Source organism: Lycorma delicatula, chromosome 9, assembly GCF_047948215.1.
Source record: "Lycorma delicatula isolate Av1 chromosome 9, ASM4794821v1, whole genome shotgun sequence".
In the NCBI taxonomy this organism is placed as follows: domain Eukaryota; kingdom Metazoa; phylum Arthropoda; class Insecta; order Hemiptera; family Fulgoridae; genus Lycorma; species Lycorma delicatula.
The window spans coordinates 42,616,891-42,637,222 of record NC_134463.1 but is presented as its reverse complement, the minus strand read 5'-3'; the positions used below and the strand labels follow the sequence as shown (position 1 = coordinate 42,637,222).

General features: G+C 33.3%; 1 protein-coding gene across 7 annotated transcripts in view; it reads right to left on the bottom strand.

The window, feature by feature from the left end:
- Positions 1 to 20,332, bottom strand: part of LOC142329723 (uncharacterized) — a 187,535-nt gene that overhangs the window by 99,501 nt on the left and 67,702 nt on the right. For 6 of the 7 annotated variants that reach the window (XM_075374451.1, XM_075374453.1, XM_075374452.1 and 3 more), the window contains 4 exons: positions 19,969 to 20,135; positions 14,323 to 14,442; positions 3,160 to 3,256; positions 1,050 to 1,388 (listed from right to left, as the gene is read on the bottom strand). In XM_075374451.1, coding sequence (XP_075230566.1) covers positions 1,050 to 1,388; positions 3,160 to 3,256; positions 14,323 to 14,442; positions 19,969 to 20,135 — 723 coding nt within the window. The remainder of the gene's footprint in view (positions 1 to 1,049; positions 1,389 to 3,159; positions 3,257 to 14,322; positions 14,443 to 19,968; positions 20,136 to 20,332) is intronic. The other variant, XM_075374458.1, reaches the window with a different exon arrangement.

The following is a 20,332-nucleotide window of genomic DNA, read 5'->3' as shown; positions in this document are numbered from 1 at the left end:
TATTAATAAATTAATATATTTAAATTAAAAAAAAAAAAAAAAAAAAGTTAAAAAAAGGCAAAGTCTGATTAGAACCAACGTGCCTCCCTTGTAAGATTCAAATATTTCATTAATTAAAATTTTATTTGGCTATAAGTCTGGAACCAATGAATGTAAGTACCACTTATGATAATTATTGAAAAGCTCTCCATGAGAGCTTATTACTGCAGTTAAGAAAAAGTCTAAAATCCAAATTTTTGGGGATTTTAGGCTTTTTTAGACACTTTTGATTCAGAAGATTGCAATCAAAAGGGGAGGTGCACAACTAGATGCTACAACAACCCTAAATCTAAAATTTCAACATGCTACGGCTAATTGTTTTTGAGTTATATGAAATATGTACAGATGTCACACCGAAACTAGTCAAAATAGATTCAGGGGTGGTCAAAGTGGTTATTTCTGTTGAAATCTGAAAACTGAAATTTTTCCCAATCACAGTACTTCCTTTACTTCATATAAGGAAGTAATAATGCAGATTACAAAATACAGAAATGCATGTTCTATTTTATGCTTACAGTTACCATGTTTTAGTTTTCTTAAATAGTAGGAAGAAAAATCATAACTGAACAGAATAAAATTTTAAAATAATTTGACAAAGAAATGAAAAAAAATTATAAAAAAAAACTTGACATCAATGAGAAAAGTGAACTATGTATAAGGCAATATATTTCAATTAATTGCATTACCCAGTAACTATTTATTTTGCTTAAACAATTTTTTTTAACACTAAAATATACTAAATAATATAAACCAAAACCAACATTTTCATGAAAGTAACAATATATGCATGTTTAACTGTAAACAATACAACTCACATACTTATTTAACATCCTAAATGAATTCTTAAGAAATATTCTAATATAATTTGTGCACTTCTATTCTATAAAGCTAGAGAATAACCCTTACATAAGCACTAAATTTACAATAGTTCAAATTAATGTTTAACACACTTGGAAATATGTAAAATTATATAAATAAAATTTAAATGATTAAGACAAACAATAAAATACCTGCGAGGAGTTATACTGCGAGACCGACTTCTAGGTGGAGTACGTGGTGTTCTCGATCTACTTCTAGAAACCGACCTACTACGAGGAAGTGGAGTACGACTTCTTGACCTAGGACTACCAGACCGAGATCTAGACCTACTACGACTTCTAGATCTTGACTTTGAACGAGATAAGGACCTTCCATATGACCTCGAATGCGAACGCCTTCTCGGTCGAACTAATGGTGATTTGGAACGAGATCTAGAAAATGATCTTTGACGTCGTCTGCGTAAATGCCTATCTCGTGAATCTTTTTCCTGGAGCATCCTTTCAAATGCGGCTAATGGATCTTCAATAATCCTAAAATTAAAATATAATAATGCTATAAGAGTCAGTTAAAAATCAATTAAGTGACTTTCAGGATTTTATAGTTCATATTTGTATTTTGCCTGTCAATTCAATAAATATAATGTATTGAACCAGATGATAAAAATTTAATTTAAAAAAATAATATTTCAAGTTATAAAGTTTTAAAAATTATGTAATAACAAGTATGTAACGATGAGTTTAAAAGACTTCTGAACAAGATCAGTTATCAATCTCATTAAATTAACTTTTCATCACGATACCTAAAAAAAAAATATTTTAAAAGATGCAACATTAAAAATAACAACATAAAAAGCTACCCTCTTAAGCTGACTTTTTACAATCATAACAACTTCCTAAAACTCTGCAGCAACACATCATCTAATGCAACATTTTACAAAAAAATATATGAAAATAGTGATAAAATGAAACATTTCAATCACAATTACTAAAACAAATTTCATTCAAAAGAAAATATCATTTTTCACTAAAAAATATGAATAATTTTAGTTTATAATAATACCAGTTTAAAAAAATAAAATTAATTCACTACAAAATTTAAATTTCATTTTATTATTTAATAGGAGTAATTAAATTCAACAGTAAGTGTACATTACAAATTAAAAGTACTAGGGTGAATCACATTTAAACAGTAATTTTGCTATTCTACACAGCAAGCAGTTCCAAGCTGGAAAGCAGAGTGGTGGGGGGGTTAATATTCGGTGTGTCAGAGATGGGGCACCAGCTTGGTTAGATCTTCTGCTCTGTTCTGCGGTCAGTAAAGCCATGAGTGAGCAAGACGTTCTGTTGTCTGTTGCACAACATATTATCATAAAGTTTTTAATTAATGAAGACGTTAAACCTGCGGAAATTTAGACTCGTTTAAAGGTGCAGTCTGGGAACGCTACACCAAAACAGACTGTACACATGCACCAGACAAAAGGGTGGTCGAGAAAGTGTAGAAAACAAAAGTCATGATCGACACCCAAGGTCAAGTCTGACAACATCTGTGCCACTCCAGAGCTTATCAAAGGTGTTCGCCAGTTCACTGGGGAAGAAATCACATCAGAACTGGGTAACAGCTATGGAAGTGCTCAATCCATTATCACTGATCATTTTAGTTTTAGAAAAATTAGTTTTCTATGGAAAAATCAAAAACAGGCCAGGTTAGAGATCTGTGAGAGGCTTCAGAATCAATTTCAGCAAGAAGGGGATGATTTTTGAGGTGTATTGTCACATGTGACATCAATGGCTCCATCAATACACTCTGAGTAAAAAATGGCAGGTAAGGAGTGGCGAAGGATGGATGAGGTCAGTGAAGGCCAAAACCCGTCCGTCAGCCAGAAAAGTTCTTGCAACAGATTTGTCCCCCTCTGACTACTTTTTGTTTGCGCCCTTGAAAAAATCACTTGGAGGGGAATTATTGAAAAATAATAAAGACATCGAGGAGTGTGTGAGCAATTGGTTGATGACTCTTCCACAAACTTTTCATGAACAAGGAATATTCAAGCTTCCAAATCATTGGCAAAAGTATGTAGATTGTGCCGGAGACTATATAGAGAAATAATGAAGGTATGAATTGTATATATTATTAGTCAATAAATTTATTTAAAAACTGATGTATTTAAAACTGCCGTACTTCGTATTAAAAACTGACGTATTTAAATGTAAATTATTATTTTCCAAACATCCATCAGTACACAGAATCATGAAAATATTATGAATACAGATAATTTGAATTAAGTTAATTAAAATCTTTACATACCCAACTTGGTTACCGTTGGGTGGTCCACCCCTATAAACAGGAAACATTCCACGTGCTCGGCCTCTTGGACCGTAACCTCTATGACCTCTCATGCCACCTTAAAAAAATAATAAACTATACTATTAACAAATAATTATTGTTAAAACTTCAACAAATGTAATAGATACAACAAAAAATTTCTGATATTTCAAAGCAAAAATTTCTCGTATATTTTTACACATATAAAAACCAAACTGAATTTTTAACCAGAAATCAAGATAATTGTATATTTTTATAAATAATAAGCTACTTTCAGGCTAGCAAAAATATGAATGATTTTTGTCTGCAATAAACCTTAATGCACTCATAACTCATCATAAATGAAAGTTAATTTATATTTAGTTCTGCTGCTTCCCAATACACCATTTGGGTATTTTATAATTAGGAATTTAAACAGTTGAGTAATTTGACAGACAGAAGTCACACTATCCTAGTGAAATGTACTTAAGGATAATAGATTTTTAAGAAGTTTTCACCCAAATTGCACACATGATAATCACAGTGCAACTGTAATTGTTGTAGCCAACCTGATGAGTTCAGAAACACTCTCAAAAATGGGATAGTTATCTTGAGAATAAAACAATCCCACGCCAGGCCAAACACACCAAACCACAGATGATATAGCTCTAAAAATGATGTCTTCACTCTGTTTACAATACACCTTGGAGTAAAAACGGAAAGGTTTTTGTCGATGTTAGTGGAATTTTTGTCTGTGTCAACAACACAGTCGGTAATGTATGTTGCTTCTATTTCACTATTCAGGACTTTCAAGTGTTATTATGTTTGTTTGAACCAGCACCAATTATAACATCAGTCGGTACCAGAATGAGAACAGCAAAATATCACCAAACTCATAGCAGAGCTAAATGATGTTTTCTAATAAGCAATAAAAATCATTTCGTGTAAATAATATGGATCACTTAATCGGGTCAAATGTTTCCATTTTAAGTAATCTGATGTATAAATATTTCCTGAAAACAATAAAATTTAGAAATTTATAGAGAACAAAGTAAATTAAAGTGTTTAAATAGAAAACTTTAAGGTTTTATTTCCTGTGCTGAAAGAAAATGCTATTGGAGTAACTTTTCCAAAAATAAAAAAGTTGATTAGGTCTGAATGTAGAGGTGTGATCCTCTATGTCTGGCTCTGAATAGGTTGAGGATTTTTACCTTCAACTGAACTAGAAGAGAGAAATTACACAGTTTACAAAAACCATTTTAACCTTGGAAACGTTTGTCTTTCCCAAGACCAACATGATGAAACCTTTTGGAAAAGTAATTACTCCAGTTGGTACAATGGAAAAAAATCCACAATGGCAATAACGCATATATTTGGCCATCGGATTCTGACGAGTCCAAACCAACATGCAAGAAGAAATTTGAGCCTTCTCCTGGAAGCCACCACCACAATTAAGACCAGAATACAAATATCTCTTTGGAACATTAAACTTCAACTCCCGGTAAAAAAAAGTACAACTTAAAGAAGTAACCAAAATTTAAGACAAACAAAAATCTTAATACTTGCACTTCAAAAAACAAGATTCACAAATGAAAACACAATAAGACTCAGAAAATTTAGAGAATTTTTAAAAGGAAAACTAGTAAAAGAATAATGACAACTGTGCCACATTTGGAGACAACCTTTAATCAATGAGAAAATATTTGTCAAAAATTTCTATTCACCCTTGAAATTTTAGCCCTTCTAACAGAGATGTGAAAATAAAAATTACTTATTTATCAACATCCATACTCCAATTAATGAAGATAATAAAAAGAATTCAAACTAATTAAAAAATTTGAAAACCGATAAAAACACAATCCATTAAGTGCCAAAAGACATCAACAAAATTTTACTAGATTTTAATGTGAAAATTGGCAAAGAAAAGGTATACCAAAAAACTATAAGAAATTTTGCAGCTAATAAAAGAATGGAAATGGGATGTATAAATTAACAGAAATATTTAACATGAAATTAATGTCCACTTCATTTAATAAGTATTAAATCTGCCAAAAAAAAGTATGGATATCCAGCCATTGCATATCATTACATAAAAGTATAATGTAGAAGTGCAGAGCCCCCCCTAAATTTTGGACCATTGCCATAATATCAATGAAGAAGGCTTTATGCAAATATGAATGAGTCCCTTGAATATTGCAAATCACAGGTGAATGTTCTGAACATTACTAGGCTCAGCTCCATTTGGAGTAAGCGACTACAAACAGAAACATTTTGCTTAGCTTTATGTAACTCTACAGTTGAGAGGGCATAAAACAGATACTCGGTTTGTAATCTTCTTTCATTACTCATTATCCTTGATTGGAATCAGTCAAGTGGAGTTATGGGCACTGATCAGTATTCTCTGAACCCATTCCTACAGTCTGGAAACAGTTTGACCCATCCCAACTCCTCTGCCCTTTGTACTCCCATAATGATATGGGAGGAACAGTTTTACGCTTCAACTGATAAATACGTATCAGACAGTCATTGGTAACATCATATAAAAGGAATTCATATTTGGTATATCGATGTCAATTGACATCAGGCTAATGACTTCACAATCATTCACATTATCAAGTAAATCGCCATGTTTGTCCTCACAATCTTACTCATTTCCAACCTGCACTTGCGTTTCATGAGCAGCAGAAGAAACAGGACTAGACAATGCACTTACGGAAAATTGCAGATCTCCTACGTTATACACTTGTAAGACAATCAACAGATATCTGCACAGCAACAAGTCTGTTCCAAAACAGTTCAATATTGAAGTTCATTTTTCACCACAACAAATCCTTTTGGTTCCCTTGCTTGATAAATTTATCAACTACATATGGTTGAACTTGCATATCAAATGCATGTTCATGGACTGTCACACTGGGAAACAATTCTTTAGTATTCAGGTAGTCTGACCTATCTACCAAGTGCAACAAGCATTGCAATTCATGATAAACATCAAAGATTTTTCCCAAGTCCCTAAATATGAAATATGGAAAAATCAACAGTCAAAATTTAAATATCTGGAACAGATAATGCAATTTAATGGTTAAGATAAAGATGCTGGCAAAACAAGAACGTGGAAAGTGAAATTAGCCTATCATCTAACAAAAAATATTTACAACAAAAAGCAATCTGAAATAAAGCAAATTCCAGCACTACAATACTGTAAATAAGATCTGCACGCATCACGATGCATCCCCAGTTTGATATCAAGTGAAATAAATGCAAAAAAAAAAAGGATAATCTTGATAAAAATTCTAGGATAAATAAAAAAAAGTGAAAATGAATATAAATTCAGAAGTAATAAAGATCTTCTCACAAACACAACGAAACTGAGAAAATGTCAGATTTCACCAGAAAAAGAAGAGCCAAATTCTTTGGCCACCTTATGAAAATGAATAACAGGCTCACAGAACAAATATTCAACCACATTTATTACAAAAAGAACAGAAAACAATGGACCTCAGGGTTCAAAAACATTGCTTAAGGGCCACCAATTGGCTGCTACTTGACAAATCCAGGTCCAGATGGCTGGTCTCCCCATTTGGTACGATGCGACTCAAAAATACCTGGGTGTTATCCTTGATAAGAATTTTCAGTTCAAGGAACATCTACAGTATGTAGCAAAAATGGCCGCTGATGCTTTTTACAAAATCCGTAGTCATTCATCCTGATTGGAGGTTGAATTACTGTACCATGCATATCCTTTACAAAGGTGTCAGCAAAGCTATTATGCTGTATGCTGCGCCTGTCTGGGCTCACTGGATGGCTTTTAGGTATTGTGCAGACATTTTGCTGCGGGCCCAGTGTCTCCTCTTGCTTGCTGTTATAAGCAGCTATAGAACAGTCTCGCAGGAAGCAGTCTGCATTATAGCCGGAGTCAAACCAATAGATATCTTGGCTAATGAGTATAAGGAATGCTACATTTCCAAGGTAAATAACCTATTGACATCATAACGAAAGCAGGAGATTGAAGACCGGGGGGTCTTGCGTCTTGGCAGGTCAGGTGGGACGAATCCCCACAGATCGCTACACACATGGTATATTTCCTATGGTGTCTAATTTAGGTGCGATTGGATGGCACTCCCTCATTCGGTATATCACACAGTTCTCTCCAAGCATGGTGCCTTAAGGGCGAGTTTGGCTAGGTCTCATTTGCTGGATTGGAGTCAATGCCCGGATTGTGGGACTGATGATACATACAGTGGACCACATCCTCTACCTCTGTCCCCGATACAAGGTCGAACATTCATGAGCTGTTAGGGGACTTGAGAGAATACATTCCTGTCTGGATCTCCGAAATTAACTGGATGATCGGCGACAAGTGGTCTATAGTGGCTGGTTTTCTTTGTGCCCTTGCGGTGTGCAGGTCTGCAAAGGAAGTTTAGTCAAGATACTTGATTGTTGTGGGATCCCGGGTGGCTAGGATTCCGGCTTAGGCATTGGATAGGTTGGAGGTCCGGCTTAGGTAGATTGGTTGGTATTGTTTGTGATTCACTTTGAGTCTTCCGCTGGTGGGGGTGGCTGCACCGCCAATGTTAACCCGTGCAACCGGAGGCATGGCTGCCAGAGCCACGCCTCTGCCAGAGGAGGTCATGATTGTGACTTGGCAATGCCACACAAGACACCATGATGTGACTGGGTGGGGATATGGGGTTTGTCCCCGGCTCCTGCGCATACCAGAATGAGGTTGCGTTCCCCTTGATAGGTGACCTAAATTGGTAAACTTAATTGGATGTAGGTCTGAATCTCTATGTTGTGCAAGACATAATTTTGATTGGTATGAGTGTGGTATTTAACATTAAACTCATTCGTTTTCTGATGCATTCACAATCACGAACGGTGCTGACAAATCTGGACAAGGCATGGCATGGAGTTCACGCTTCTGCGGTTTTGGTCAGTTAGTTTGGGAAATCATGTTAGATTGGATGGAAGATTTCCATTTGAGGCCTACATAAAGGCAAAATTTGATTTGTGTTTTACTGATGCAAATGTCTGCCGAGGCATTTACATCGATGGCATCCCGACTGAGACCTGACTAATGAGTTAAGATGAGTGAGATGTAATCAGTTAGAGAGTCAAAAAATGACCTCCAGTAAAGCCCCTCAGGGCTTTGAAAGGAGGGGGTGGTGTGGCGACCGGTAACATCACAAGGTGGGTGTCTTCCCCCTACACGGTTGGGATGCGGTGTGTAGGTTCAAAAACCTCTCACCCGCCGGGTTGGTCTAGTGTTAACCCGCCGGGTTGGTCTAGTGGTTAACGCGTCTTCCCAAATCAGCTGATTTGGAAGTCGAAAGTTACAGCGTTCAAGTCCTAGTAAAGCCAGATATTTTTACATGGATTTGAATACTAGATCGTGGATACCGGTGTTCTTTGGTGGTTGGGTTTCAATTAACCACACATCTCAGGAATGGTCGAACTGAGAATGTACAAGACTAACACTTCATTTACACTCATACATATAATCCTCATTCATCCTCTGAAGAATTATCTAAACGGTAGTTACCGGAGGCTAAACAGGAAAAAGAAGGGTTGGTCTAGTGATGAACTCATCATTGCAAATCAGCTGATTTTGAAATCAAGAGTTTTGAGGTTCAAATCATAGTTAAGGCAGTTACTTTTTACGGGTTTGAATACTACATTGTGGATACCAGTGTTCTTTAGTGGCTGGGTTTCAATTAACTACACACCTCAGGAATGGTCGACCTGAGACTCTACAAAACTAAACACTTCATTTACATTCATAATGTCATCCTCATTCATCAACTGAAGTAATACCTTACAATGGTTTTGGAGGTTAATAAAGTAGAAAATGGTATAAAATTCAACGGTTTCCAAGAAAAAGAGCAAAAAACCAACAATGTCTGATCAGAAGAGAGAAGCGCAAAAGGCAAAGCACAAGAATTATAACTACTGGAAGACTAGAAAAGAAAACACCCAGAAGAAAGAGAAATAAATTCAATATGCTGCTTCACGTGGTCCTCAGCTGGCCAAACTCTAGTGGTAGAGAGGGGCTGTAGTTTACTTTGTTTCCCATACAAGTTCCTTGAATTTTGATTCCTCCATTAAAAATAGCTTGATATCCATTGTAAATCTACTGATCTCTGTGGCAGAGTGGTAGTGCCTTAGCCTCTCATTTGGAGATTCTGGGTTTGAATCCCACCCAGTCAGACATGGCATTTTCATATGCTACAAAATTTAATTTCCATAGCCCATAAGCACAAGCTTCAAGCTTATGGAGTGATATACAGCAAAATAAATATTCAGAAAAATGTAATAAAAAAAATGTAATTCATAAAAAAGTAAAATCAGAAAAATGTAATATCAAATGATGCAGCACTCAACAATGATTATTATAAGAATTATCTATAATTAAAAATAAATTAATTATCAAAATACAAAAAATAAATCTCAAACTTGACAAAAAAATTCAAAACATAAAATTCACTGAAAAAAATCACAAACTTTTAAATGCAATTAATGAGATGTGAAAATTTAATTCCTGAATTACATTTGTAAATAACACACATTTCTAACTGTACACTAATAGCTATGGCTGTCTTTCAAGTACCAACCTTCTGTCTCTAATGGAAACAGGGCTGAAATTCTTTTTTGCAGATTAGACCATCCCACCTTTCTCGTTCCTTGCAATAACAATAGAAACTTTCATCTTTCTAGGGCACTCTTTAATTTTGGGACTGGCAGATTTTACAGGGGATAAGAAACGTTAGCAAGCAGGATGACTGAAATTGATTTTTTGGTTAGATATTCAACCAAAAAGTTGTTGACAACCAAAATTGTTTTTGACAACCAAAGATTGTCACAAAAAAAAATTGTCAAGTAAAATCATTGTCAAAAAAAATTGTTTGCTCTCATGATGAGCACACATAGCTTGGTGCATGGTGCATTATCATGATGGACGAACCACTTGTCTGACCAAAATTCAAATCTTTTGCTCTGACCAAAATCTTTTTAGCGCCATTCATCCTTTGAACAAACATTAATTGCCCCTAATCATCTTCTCGCACCACACCAAATGTTGCATTCTGTTGACATTTCATTTATTTATTGCCTGCCCACTTCAGATGTTCATTCATATTATCTAGTCCATCTTTGAATATCTTATACCATTTGGCACTTAATTTTTTCATAACATCCAAAACAATCATCTTTCAACAGCTCTAAACATTTCAGTTAACAGAATTGCAGATCTTTTACACAAAATTTGATATTAATATGATGCTCTGAATTTCAAACTTGCATGCAGATACTCATATTTATTCCAAGTAAATTATCACAAGGACGATATTGCACAGTCATTCCTGGAATTAAATTTGTCATACCTTGAACACAGTAAAAAATCTTGTAGAGAATTAAGTAATAACCTTTTAGTGATTTTTTTAGAGGATGCTGTTTTGGAGTGTAAAACAATTGCAATGCAGGTTTGAATATGACATTTCAAGAAGGTACTGAAAAATTAACATATAAAGTCGTTTAAAATTATAGAGAACATTTATATTTTGGTTTACTTTAAGTAACAGACAATAGCTACTATCATGTACGATCATCAATAATAAAAAAAAAATTTACAATTATTTAAACCCGTTTCTCTAAAATCAAACAATTCCACCATTAGCAGCAAATCAATATCAAGTAAAAGAACACTTTTTTTTGTTTTACCTTCAGCAGACTGAAGCTCTAAGACATCAGTCATTTGCTTACCTAATAATTTTTAGTCTTACAAATATCACCATGCACTAATTTCTAAAACATAAAAATAATAGTGAAATCATTTATCCAATTAAAAGCAGTCACTATTTTGTACATCATGAATCAAAGAATTAAAAATCAACATACATTCAGATCACCATTTACACAAACTGTAATCAGCCATCTCATAACAGTGGGCTGATGTTCTTTTTTTTGTGGGAGTAAAATTAATCATGAAAAATGCTCTTTCATCAAATGGTTCTATTGTACTTCAAAAATTAAATAAAATATTAAGGAAAATCTTTTTTAATGTTAGCTTTTAAAGAATTTTTAATCACACAATACCTCTTTGTAACCATGATGAAAAATACCATAAACTTTGACCCAAGACAGGACGAGAAAGGATATAAGGAAAGGATGAATTTTGAGTCCATGTTTTTCCATCTAAAAAACCATTTTTAATTACACGTTTATATAAAATGAAATGCTATCTTAATTACCATAACGTTAATTATTAATACAGCAAAATCGAATAATTGTACAATTAAAATTTACAACCACACCAATCACAAAAAAATTTCTACAGAAAAATAAATCTATTTTTATTATGTTGTTTTGTAATCTATAACATCCTAATTAAAGAAAAAAATAATAAACAGTGCAAAAACTTTATCACTTAATGAAACTATGCTAACTTAAAAGCAATAAACTTCACTAAAGATGTTAAAATAAGAAATTTGCTTTTCTATAATTGTTGATTGAAACAGCATAATAAAATAAACATTGTTACATGAACTGCCCAACACTGACCTCACGGATCTGTAAATAATGTATGAGAATATAATGCATACTTTATCAGGACAACATAGAAAGATGGAGACCATCAGGTGCACTGATCAGGATACATAGATAAAACCAATGGAGTCCTCCTTCTATTTCATCCCAACTGTCCAGGCAGTACAAAGATCTTTCACTAGACAAAATACACAATAATGCAATTATAACATTGTCTTTCTCTCTTTTTTTAATACTGTCTTTTATTTCACCAAAGGTACAGGATTATATAGGTATCAGTTACACTCTTAAAAACTCAATCAACCAGTAAATCAAAGATTTTTTTCAGATATGTTTACACCAGTTACCTCTCCAAATGGGTATAGTAAGTTTTTAAAGGCAACATTTTTGGAAGAAAAGAGTTATACTGTAAACACAAATAAAATTCTGATTAGTTAACAAATAATCTCCCTCTATGAATCATGAAACCTTGTTGGTGACGGGACTTCGAGTGCTCAGTGATATAGAGTAGCTAGAACAAAGGTGTAACCATATCAGAGAGGTATCTGTTGAGAGCCAGACTAAGGAAAGATTTCTAAAAGAGGGGAGCAGCTTTTTCAGTAGTTAAGGGCATATGTCAGGAGGACAAACAGCCATATAAACATCAGTCAACCTTCTGAGTATTGCACAGCTGAAAGCAAAGGAAAATTACAGCTGATTTTTTTCTTCTAAGAAAGTGTTGCTATTTGCATTTTCATGCAACAAAGGTAGAAGCACCTTCCTTGGTAAAATATTCCGAAGGTAAACTAGTTCTCCTTTCGGATCTTCAGATGGGTACTGCCAAGGAAGGGGACAAAAGAAAATTAAAAAATAACATTCTATGAATCAGAGAGTGGAATGTTAGAAATCTGAAAGAGGTTGGTAGGTTACAAAATTTAAAGAGGAAAAGGGTAGATTAAATCTAAATATAGTAGGAATTAGAGAGGTTCGTGGGAAGAGGAAAATTACTTTTGGTCAGGTGATTTTATAATAATTAACTCAGCATCAAATAAATAGCAGGCAGAAGTCAGTTTTGTAATGAACAAGAAGATAGGGAAGAGATTAGAGTAATTCAAAAAGCTTAGCAATAGAATCACTTCAGTCAGAATAAAATCAAAACCTAAGTCAACGATTGTTAATGTTTATATGCCTACAAGTGCCCATGTTGATGATGAGGTAAAATGTGTAAACAAAGAAACTGACAAAGCAATTAAGAAAGCACCAAAGAAAGCAGGTGCAGATAGATGTGAAGAACACAGAACAATTAGCTTAACTACTCAAGCATCAAAAAACTTAACTAGAATTCTGTACAGAAGAATTAAAAGGGGAGTGGAGAAGTGTTAGAAGACCAATTGGGTTTCAGGATAAGTATAAGAACAAGGGAACCAATTTTAGTTCTCAGATTAATAATAAAAGGAAGATTAAAGAAAAACAAAAACAAAAACAAACAAGCAAACAAACAAACATACATACATACAAACATGGTATTTATACTAAGAAAACGCATTTGATAACATACACTGGAAAATGTTCAGCATTTTAAAAAATTGACAGTTCAAGTACAGAGACAGAAAAACAATTGCTAACATTTACAGGAACAAAACTTCAATAGTAATAATCAAAGAGGATAAGAAAGAAGCAAAAATAAAATAGAAAGTCTTGACAAGAATGTTTCCCTATATTCGTTACTTTTTAATCTTTCATAGAACCAGCAGTTAATTTAGAACAATTTAGATCCAGAGTAACAGTGCAAGGTGTAACTGAGTTAGAATTACTATATCATCAGGAAATTGTAGCATCTTTATCGCTACAATTTCCTGATGATATAGAAATTCTAATTCAGAGTAAAAAAGATTTAGAAGGAACAATGAATGGCATGAATGAAGTCCTATGCAAGGACTACTGCATTAAAATAAACAAGAACAAAATGAAAGTAATGAAATTTAGTTGAAATAAAGTAGGACTACGAAAATAAAAATATTACGAGAATAGACTATGGAGGTAGTTGAATTCTGTTATTTGGAAAGTAGAATTACTAAAGATGGACAAGGAAGGAGTAAAATAAAATGTTGAACAGCAAAGGCAAAGGTAGCTTTCACTCAGAAATATAGTTTGATTACAACAAAGATTAATTTAAACATAAGGAAAACATTTTTGAAAGCATACGTTTAGAGCCTAGCTTTATATGGAAGTGAAACTCAAATGATCGGAGTACCTGAGAAGAAAAGATTAGCTTTAGAAATTTTGTACTATAGGAGATTGTTAAAAATTAAATGGGTGGATAAAATGACAAATGAAGGTGTTGCAACAAATGGATGACAAAACCACTTGGAAAAATATAGCTAAAAGGAGAGACAGACTGACTTATAGGCCACATCTTAAGGCATCCTGAAATAGCTGCTTTTATATTGGAGGTACAAAAATATGGGAAAAAGTGTGCAGGCAGGCAAAGTTTGGAATACGTAAAACAAATTGTTAGGGATGTAGGATGTAGGGGTATACCGAAATGAAACAACTGGCACTAGATAAGGAATCTTGGAGAGCTGCATCAAATCAGTAAAATGACTGAAGACCAAAAAAAAACAAAATTAATTTTAAATATAATACCTCTCATCGATTCCATAGGATATCCTTGACTATGTGGAGGCATTCCGCCATATGGAGGTAAAAGAGGACCACGTGGAGGATAACCATGTGGTGGCATACCATGAGGTGGACCATAAGCAGCTGTAAGAATGAAAAAACATAAATAAATTAGAAAAAAGTTATTTACAATAAAAATCTATTCTAAATATAGTAATATCTTCTTGGTAATCCATCACAGTTATTTCAGGGAAAAAAGCAACGATATATTTTCAACCAGAAAAAAATTTGGTTAAAAGAATACAGTAAATTTGTTAACATTTAAAATGGAAAAAGTAAAAATGTACAACAAAAACTCATCTCTGTTTGATAAATATATAATAAGTAAACCAAAAAAATACTTAATATAAAAACAGAAAAGTTTATTTATAAGTTTATTTTTTTTTTAAATAAAAAAATAAAACTGCATTATTTAAAAATTAACAATCAAGATTTTTATTATTTTCTTAATGTTTTTTAAGTACTGCAAAAAGCAGTCATTTTAAAAATTAAGATTGAAATCATAAAAAAAAATCAGCTGCGGGAAATAATTATAATTAAAAATGGATGTTATTCTCTTTCGATGTTATTATTGGGTCAACCTATTTTTAAAAATGCCTGTCGAATTAAAATATTTTTATTCATATGTGGAGCAAATTATACTGTAAGGTATAATGCAGGAAGAACAATTTCATATTTAGTACTATTCTAATATTTTCTGTAAGTTTCAATATTACTCTGTATTTAACTGTTTACTATAAAAAACACTCCATTGAAAAAATTTACTTAACTATTAGCACATGCAACAAAGTAAAATTAATCTATAATAGTAAAGCTATCAATAAATTGTCACTGTAGATCTTCTTACACCGCAAAACGTAATAGGCCAAAAAATGTTATAATAATTAGTATAAAGTGGTAACCAGAAAGTTCCTGGACCATGTTAGTGGCAACAGTGTGTTTGTATCAAATTTTGCATAAACCTCAGCAAACTCATTTGTGAAATGCTCTATAAGATTTTAAAAAAACATTTTACAATCAGAATAAGTTTTTGAGTAGTAAATATTTCAAAGTTGCCAAAGATGATCGTCCAGGGTGGCCGACCACCAGTAAAATGTGAAAAAATTGGATAGTCAAATGAAAAAAAAGAAAAATCCACAAATTAAGAAATTATTGTTATCAATTTAGGTCTGTTAATAAAATTAAGTGAAAATTTGTATAAGCATTATCTTATTGCAAAGCTTGTCTCTTAGCTCCTGTGGCTCAAATCAAAGGCATGCTGATGTGTGCTATAAACTTCAGCTACAGTTAATGATAATCCAAATATAATTTGTTGGATCATCACATGCGATAAAACCTAGGTTTATGATTATGACCCAGAAATGAAGCAGAACAGTCGTTACAGTAGAAGTGCCTGCAAAAGCTCATTGTTTTCCTTCTGGTGTTAATGAAATGTGAACTTTACTGAGATGAAAAGAGTCGCAGAGAAGTGTAATGTAAAAATCATAACTGTAGAAAAACTGAAACTGTTATGGCATCAAAGACTAATTCAAAAATCCATTAAAAGACAAAATTGTGGCAGAAACAACAAAGGGGCAATTGTTCCACTTCCCTTATATTCACAACCCCTGTACCCATGCCTTATACTCCAAAATGAAACCAAAAATGAAAAGCTATCGCTTTGATACTAAAAGACAATCATAGTCAATACTGCATGATCTTCATGCATACATTCCCAAGGAGAATATTTCACCAGGAATAGCACTAATTTTAGTAAGTTATTTTTAGAACTAATCACGGAATTTTCTGATTACTACCTTGTTACAGAAATAAAAATAGCATATAAGAATTTTTTCATGGAATTCTTTTCTTTGTTAATTTAAATAATAATCATAAGATGGTTATAAGAAATGAAACAAGGAAATAATAGAAACCCTATAGGAAGAAAAAATCTGCAACCTGGTTCCAAAACACCTGGTTCATCTTTGGATATAGCTTCTTCCTAAATAAAACATCCAATGCTACTAATTAATACCAAATATAATTAACTGATTTACATAAATCAACAAAGTTAATAACTTCTTTTTTTTTGTTTATTTAAAATATAGGTTTAGTTATAAAATTATGGTTAAATTATATCATGATTTAGTTATAAAATTGTCTATTTAAAATTTTATTGTAATTAAACAAAAGATGTAATATACTATTCGAGAGGTGAGATAACATACTGAACCCGATCATTTCCAGGGAATTTTACAACACACCTTAGTTTATAAAAAAAAAGCAATGTTTAATTCATTTTGCGAATCTCTCATAAAAAAGGTACTTTTCTACCTGCAACTTATACCTTATAAATTCGGGACAAAAGGATTATATTAATGAAACTGACCTAAAAGAGTAACCAAACATGTTTGCCAAATCAATTAGCACTGTAACAAGGATGTCGTTGCTTTCTAGTCCAATTTGTGTTGAGGAAATTATTCTGATCCACACATGGCCCGAACCTTTTTCCAAACAACCGATGGAGTTATCTGAGAAATGGTAGCCACAGTTTAGCCACGATTTTCGTTTAGCACACTGAAACACTAGACAGCATTCAGCCCTTGCATTGCAGTAGGCACCTACGTCTTTAGTCATGACATGTCGTAGGCCTACGATTGAAATTATGCAAAGTCTTGCAACGATCCCTTAATGTCCTCCTGCATTCTTTGTTCCACCAAGGAACAGCAGGCCATCTTGGTTTTCCCAATGTTAGGGGGATATTCACTTGCACTATCAAGTATCAGGTGTGCAAACATGGAGACTTGAAAGATTACATCACCACTTTCATCATATTGGCTAAATGAATCTTTGTACTCAATCCAGTCTGCCTTTCAACCACCCATTTGCGTAGCTGACTCTGAGGCAAATCACTATTACGGACTGAGATAAACGATCTGTGATCGCTTCCAAAAGGTTTTTGGAAACACGCCAGTTAAGGCATGGAAACAGGGATGCTGAACACGACAGATCAACGCACAAAGATGTAACTGATTAAGATAATACAAGCATTTCCGATCAATAAACAAAGTTCTATATTTTGCCTTGAGGAGAACATGACAATGAACTCCAAAAATGGTAATGGGCATTGAAATCGCCAATTATGTAGCAAATTGGAATCTGGGAAAACAGACTGGACAGATCATCCTCACTGATATCAGAATTTGGAGGAAGGTGTAAGCTACAGATGTTCACTGTGAACGGCATCAACATCTTCACTGTGACTGCAGGGATATTAATCATTAGTGAAATATGAGTGGCTATTACAATTTCCTTAGGAAAACAGTCACACCCTCACGTCCTTTGCCCCTAGTTTGAGTCACATCTTTCACAGACGTATCCACGAAAGAACACATCCTGGTAACGAAGGTGTCTCCAACAGACACAGTATTAAAGAATTTTCTTCCTTTATTAAGATTTCAATATCCTCACACCGAGAATAGAGACCGCAAACATTCCATTGAATAATATTTGCAGCCAAAGTAGAACTTTTTCCTGTTATACATAAAAACTCTGCGTGCAAATTACTTATCAAATACTATCTCAGGATTTTCTTTTTGGATTTGATGAGTTTTAATGCTCCAATTCTTCGGGCATTTTATCCGCCACCATACCCTCGCAGAAATCTCAAGAGTGGGCGGGGGGGGGCTTGGAAGCCCGGGAGGACAAGATGCCCTTCCAGGTGATGATGTTTAAATAGATCCCTTCACAGGGATCTTAGTTGTTTGCAACATGATGATAGGTGCAGCAGGAAGTTTGTGTGTTGGTGTAATGAGTGATCTGGATTTATGTTGATCACCATTGGATTTTATTTCTTATTGCCAGTACTTATTGCTGAAGTAGCAGCTACAAGAGACTACTTGTTCCAACAACGATTCTACCAATTTGGTTAGTCCTTTACATGATGCACATTCTTTCTATTTTTGTACATTGTTTAAGAGGGCTTGTATGAAGCAAATGCCAGGTTGTACTGGACTCCTTATTCTGAGGAATTTTCTGTATTCCTGATGTGCCAGTGGAAACAGCACTTTCTGCTCAATACAGATATTTAATATGGCATTTCCTTTCTTATAGCAGGGGCATTCCTGAGAACTTGCCAAATGTGGACCTTTGCAGTTTATGCATTTTTCTTCTTCAGTGCATGTGCTATCTTCATGTCCTGTAAGGCTGCAACATGCACAAACTTATATAATAATGCATAATGGACCGTTCCATCAGAGCACACACGTAACGGGACTTGAGCTAAATATATAATAGTTGCCCAGAGGACATTATTCACGACTCACTACGTAGAGCCATCTATCCATCAGCACAATAGATTCCACTTTGGCTTATGGTTGAGTTTCATTAGGTGTCGCAATATATATATATAAGTAACATTATTTATCAACTGTCTTCTTTTATTGTTAAAATGATCAAATTCTAACCATCAGTCCAGTATCTTACTTACTCCATATATTTGACAGTTTGCTGAAAGAAACCACTGTAATTTTGATATAATGAATTCACAAAATTTTATTTTTCAAATGAAAAATCAGCTAACCAAATATGAAACAAGTTTAATATATTTTTTGGTGAGTCTGCTCATCATTTAAAAATATTTACTGATAAGTTGCTGGATTTAACTGCAGTCAATAAGTCAATAACACCTCTGTGGACACTTGAATGTGGTAATAGCCAACCAAGTGATCAGAAAAATAATTCTTTGGTTAAGTTTTGTAGATCACAGATGTTAAGTCAAAAAAAGCTGAGATAAACCTGAAGTAACGTGTACACAAATCCTCACAACTAGTAGATATAAATGAGATTAACAAAGGGTGCGCTGGGGTTTGCATACTTTTTTCTTAACAAATGTTTCATCCCAGAGTTTAGACTTCAAGTGAAACTCAAAAGAATTTTTGCACCAATGCATAACTATCAGTGATACCTGCATTCATTACTACTCGCCAGAGACAAAGGAATAACCAAAACAGTGGACAGCAAGAAGCCACTGACACTGATGAAGGTAAAATAAGTGCTTCATGCTGGAAATGACAATTTTTCTTTTTTTAATAATTTACTGTTTTTAAAAGGCATAATTTTCATTAACATTTAACAGTGAGTATTATTTTAATTTACTATAATATTTGAGAAATACAATCAAAAAACAAAACTATATTATCTAAAAAAAAGTTTTATCAAATAGTTTATAACCCACCATTCTACTTTGTTTTTGCATTACATTCATATTCATTGTTATTCTTGACAGACACATATAAAAAACACAATGTGAGAATATTTTAAAAATGAAACCGATCATGATTTGATGCTTCCTTGCACGTTATCATTTACTTTTCAATGCAAAGACAATCAATTTAAAAAGACTTTCTTTGATATTTTACACTTATCCTAAATAAAATTAAATAGTAACATGAGAAAATAAAATTAAATAGTAAGATTTTGTCAGTCAGTAACATGAGATGACAAAATAATAAACCATTGTTTCTTAATACACAAAAAAATATTTCTTCATAAAAACTAAAAACTAAGCAAAAAAATGAAATAATATAAGTAGTATTAAAAACTGAATAAATAAAATTATGTATAATTTACAATAAGGAGGAGGCCGATTTGATGGTGGAAAAGACGGTATTTGATAAGCCGGTTGCGGAGCTGGTGGAGGAGGAGGAGGCTGCGACGTATCTGGCAATAATGGAGCTGAAGATGTTTGTTCATCAACGGTCGGTGTACCAGACCTTTCCTCAAGAGAACCTCTATGTCTGTTAGAAAAAAATATTATCTTTTACAGATAAATGCAAAACATATATTTTTGAAGTAAAATAACAAAATACTTAAATTTAATAAAATGAAATTAAACTTAAATTTCCATAACTTTTTATCACCAATCATTTAACTTTCCTGAAGTATTTCTATAAGTTTCTGTTACCTTTAAAAAAAGATAAATAAATAGATATTC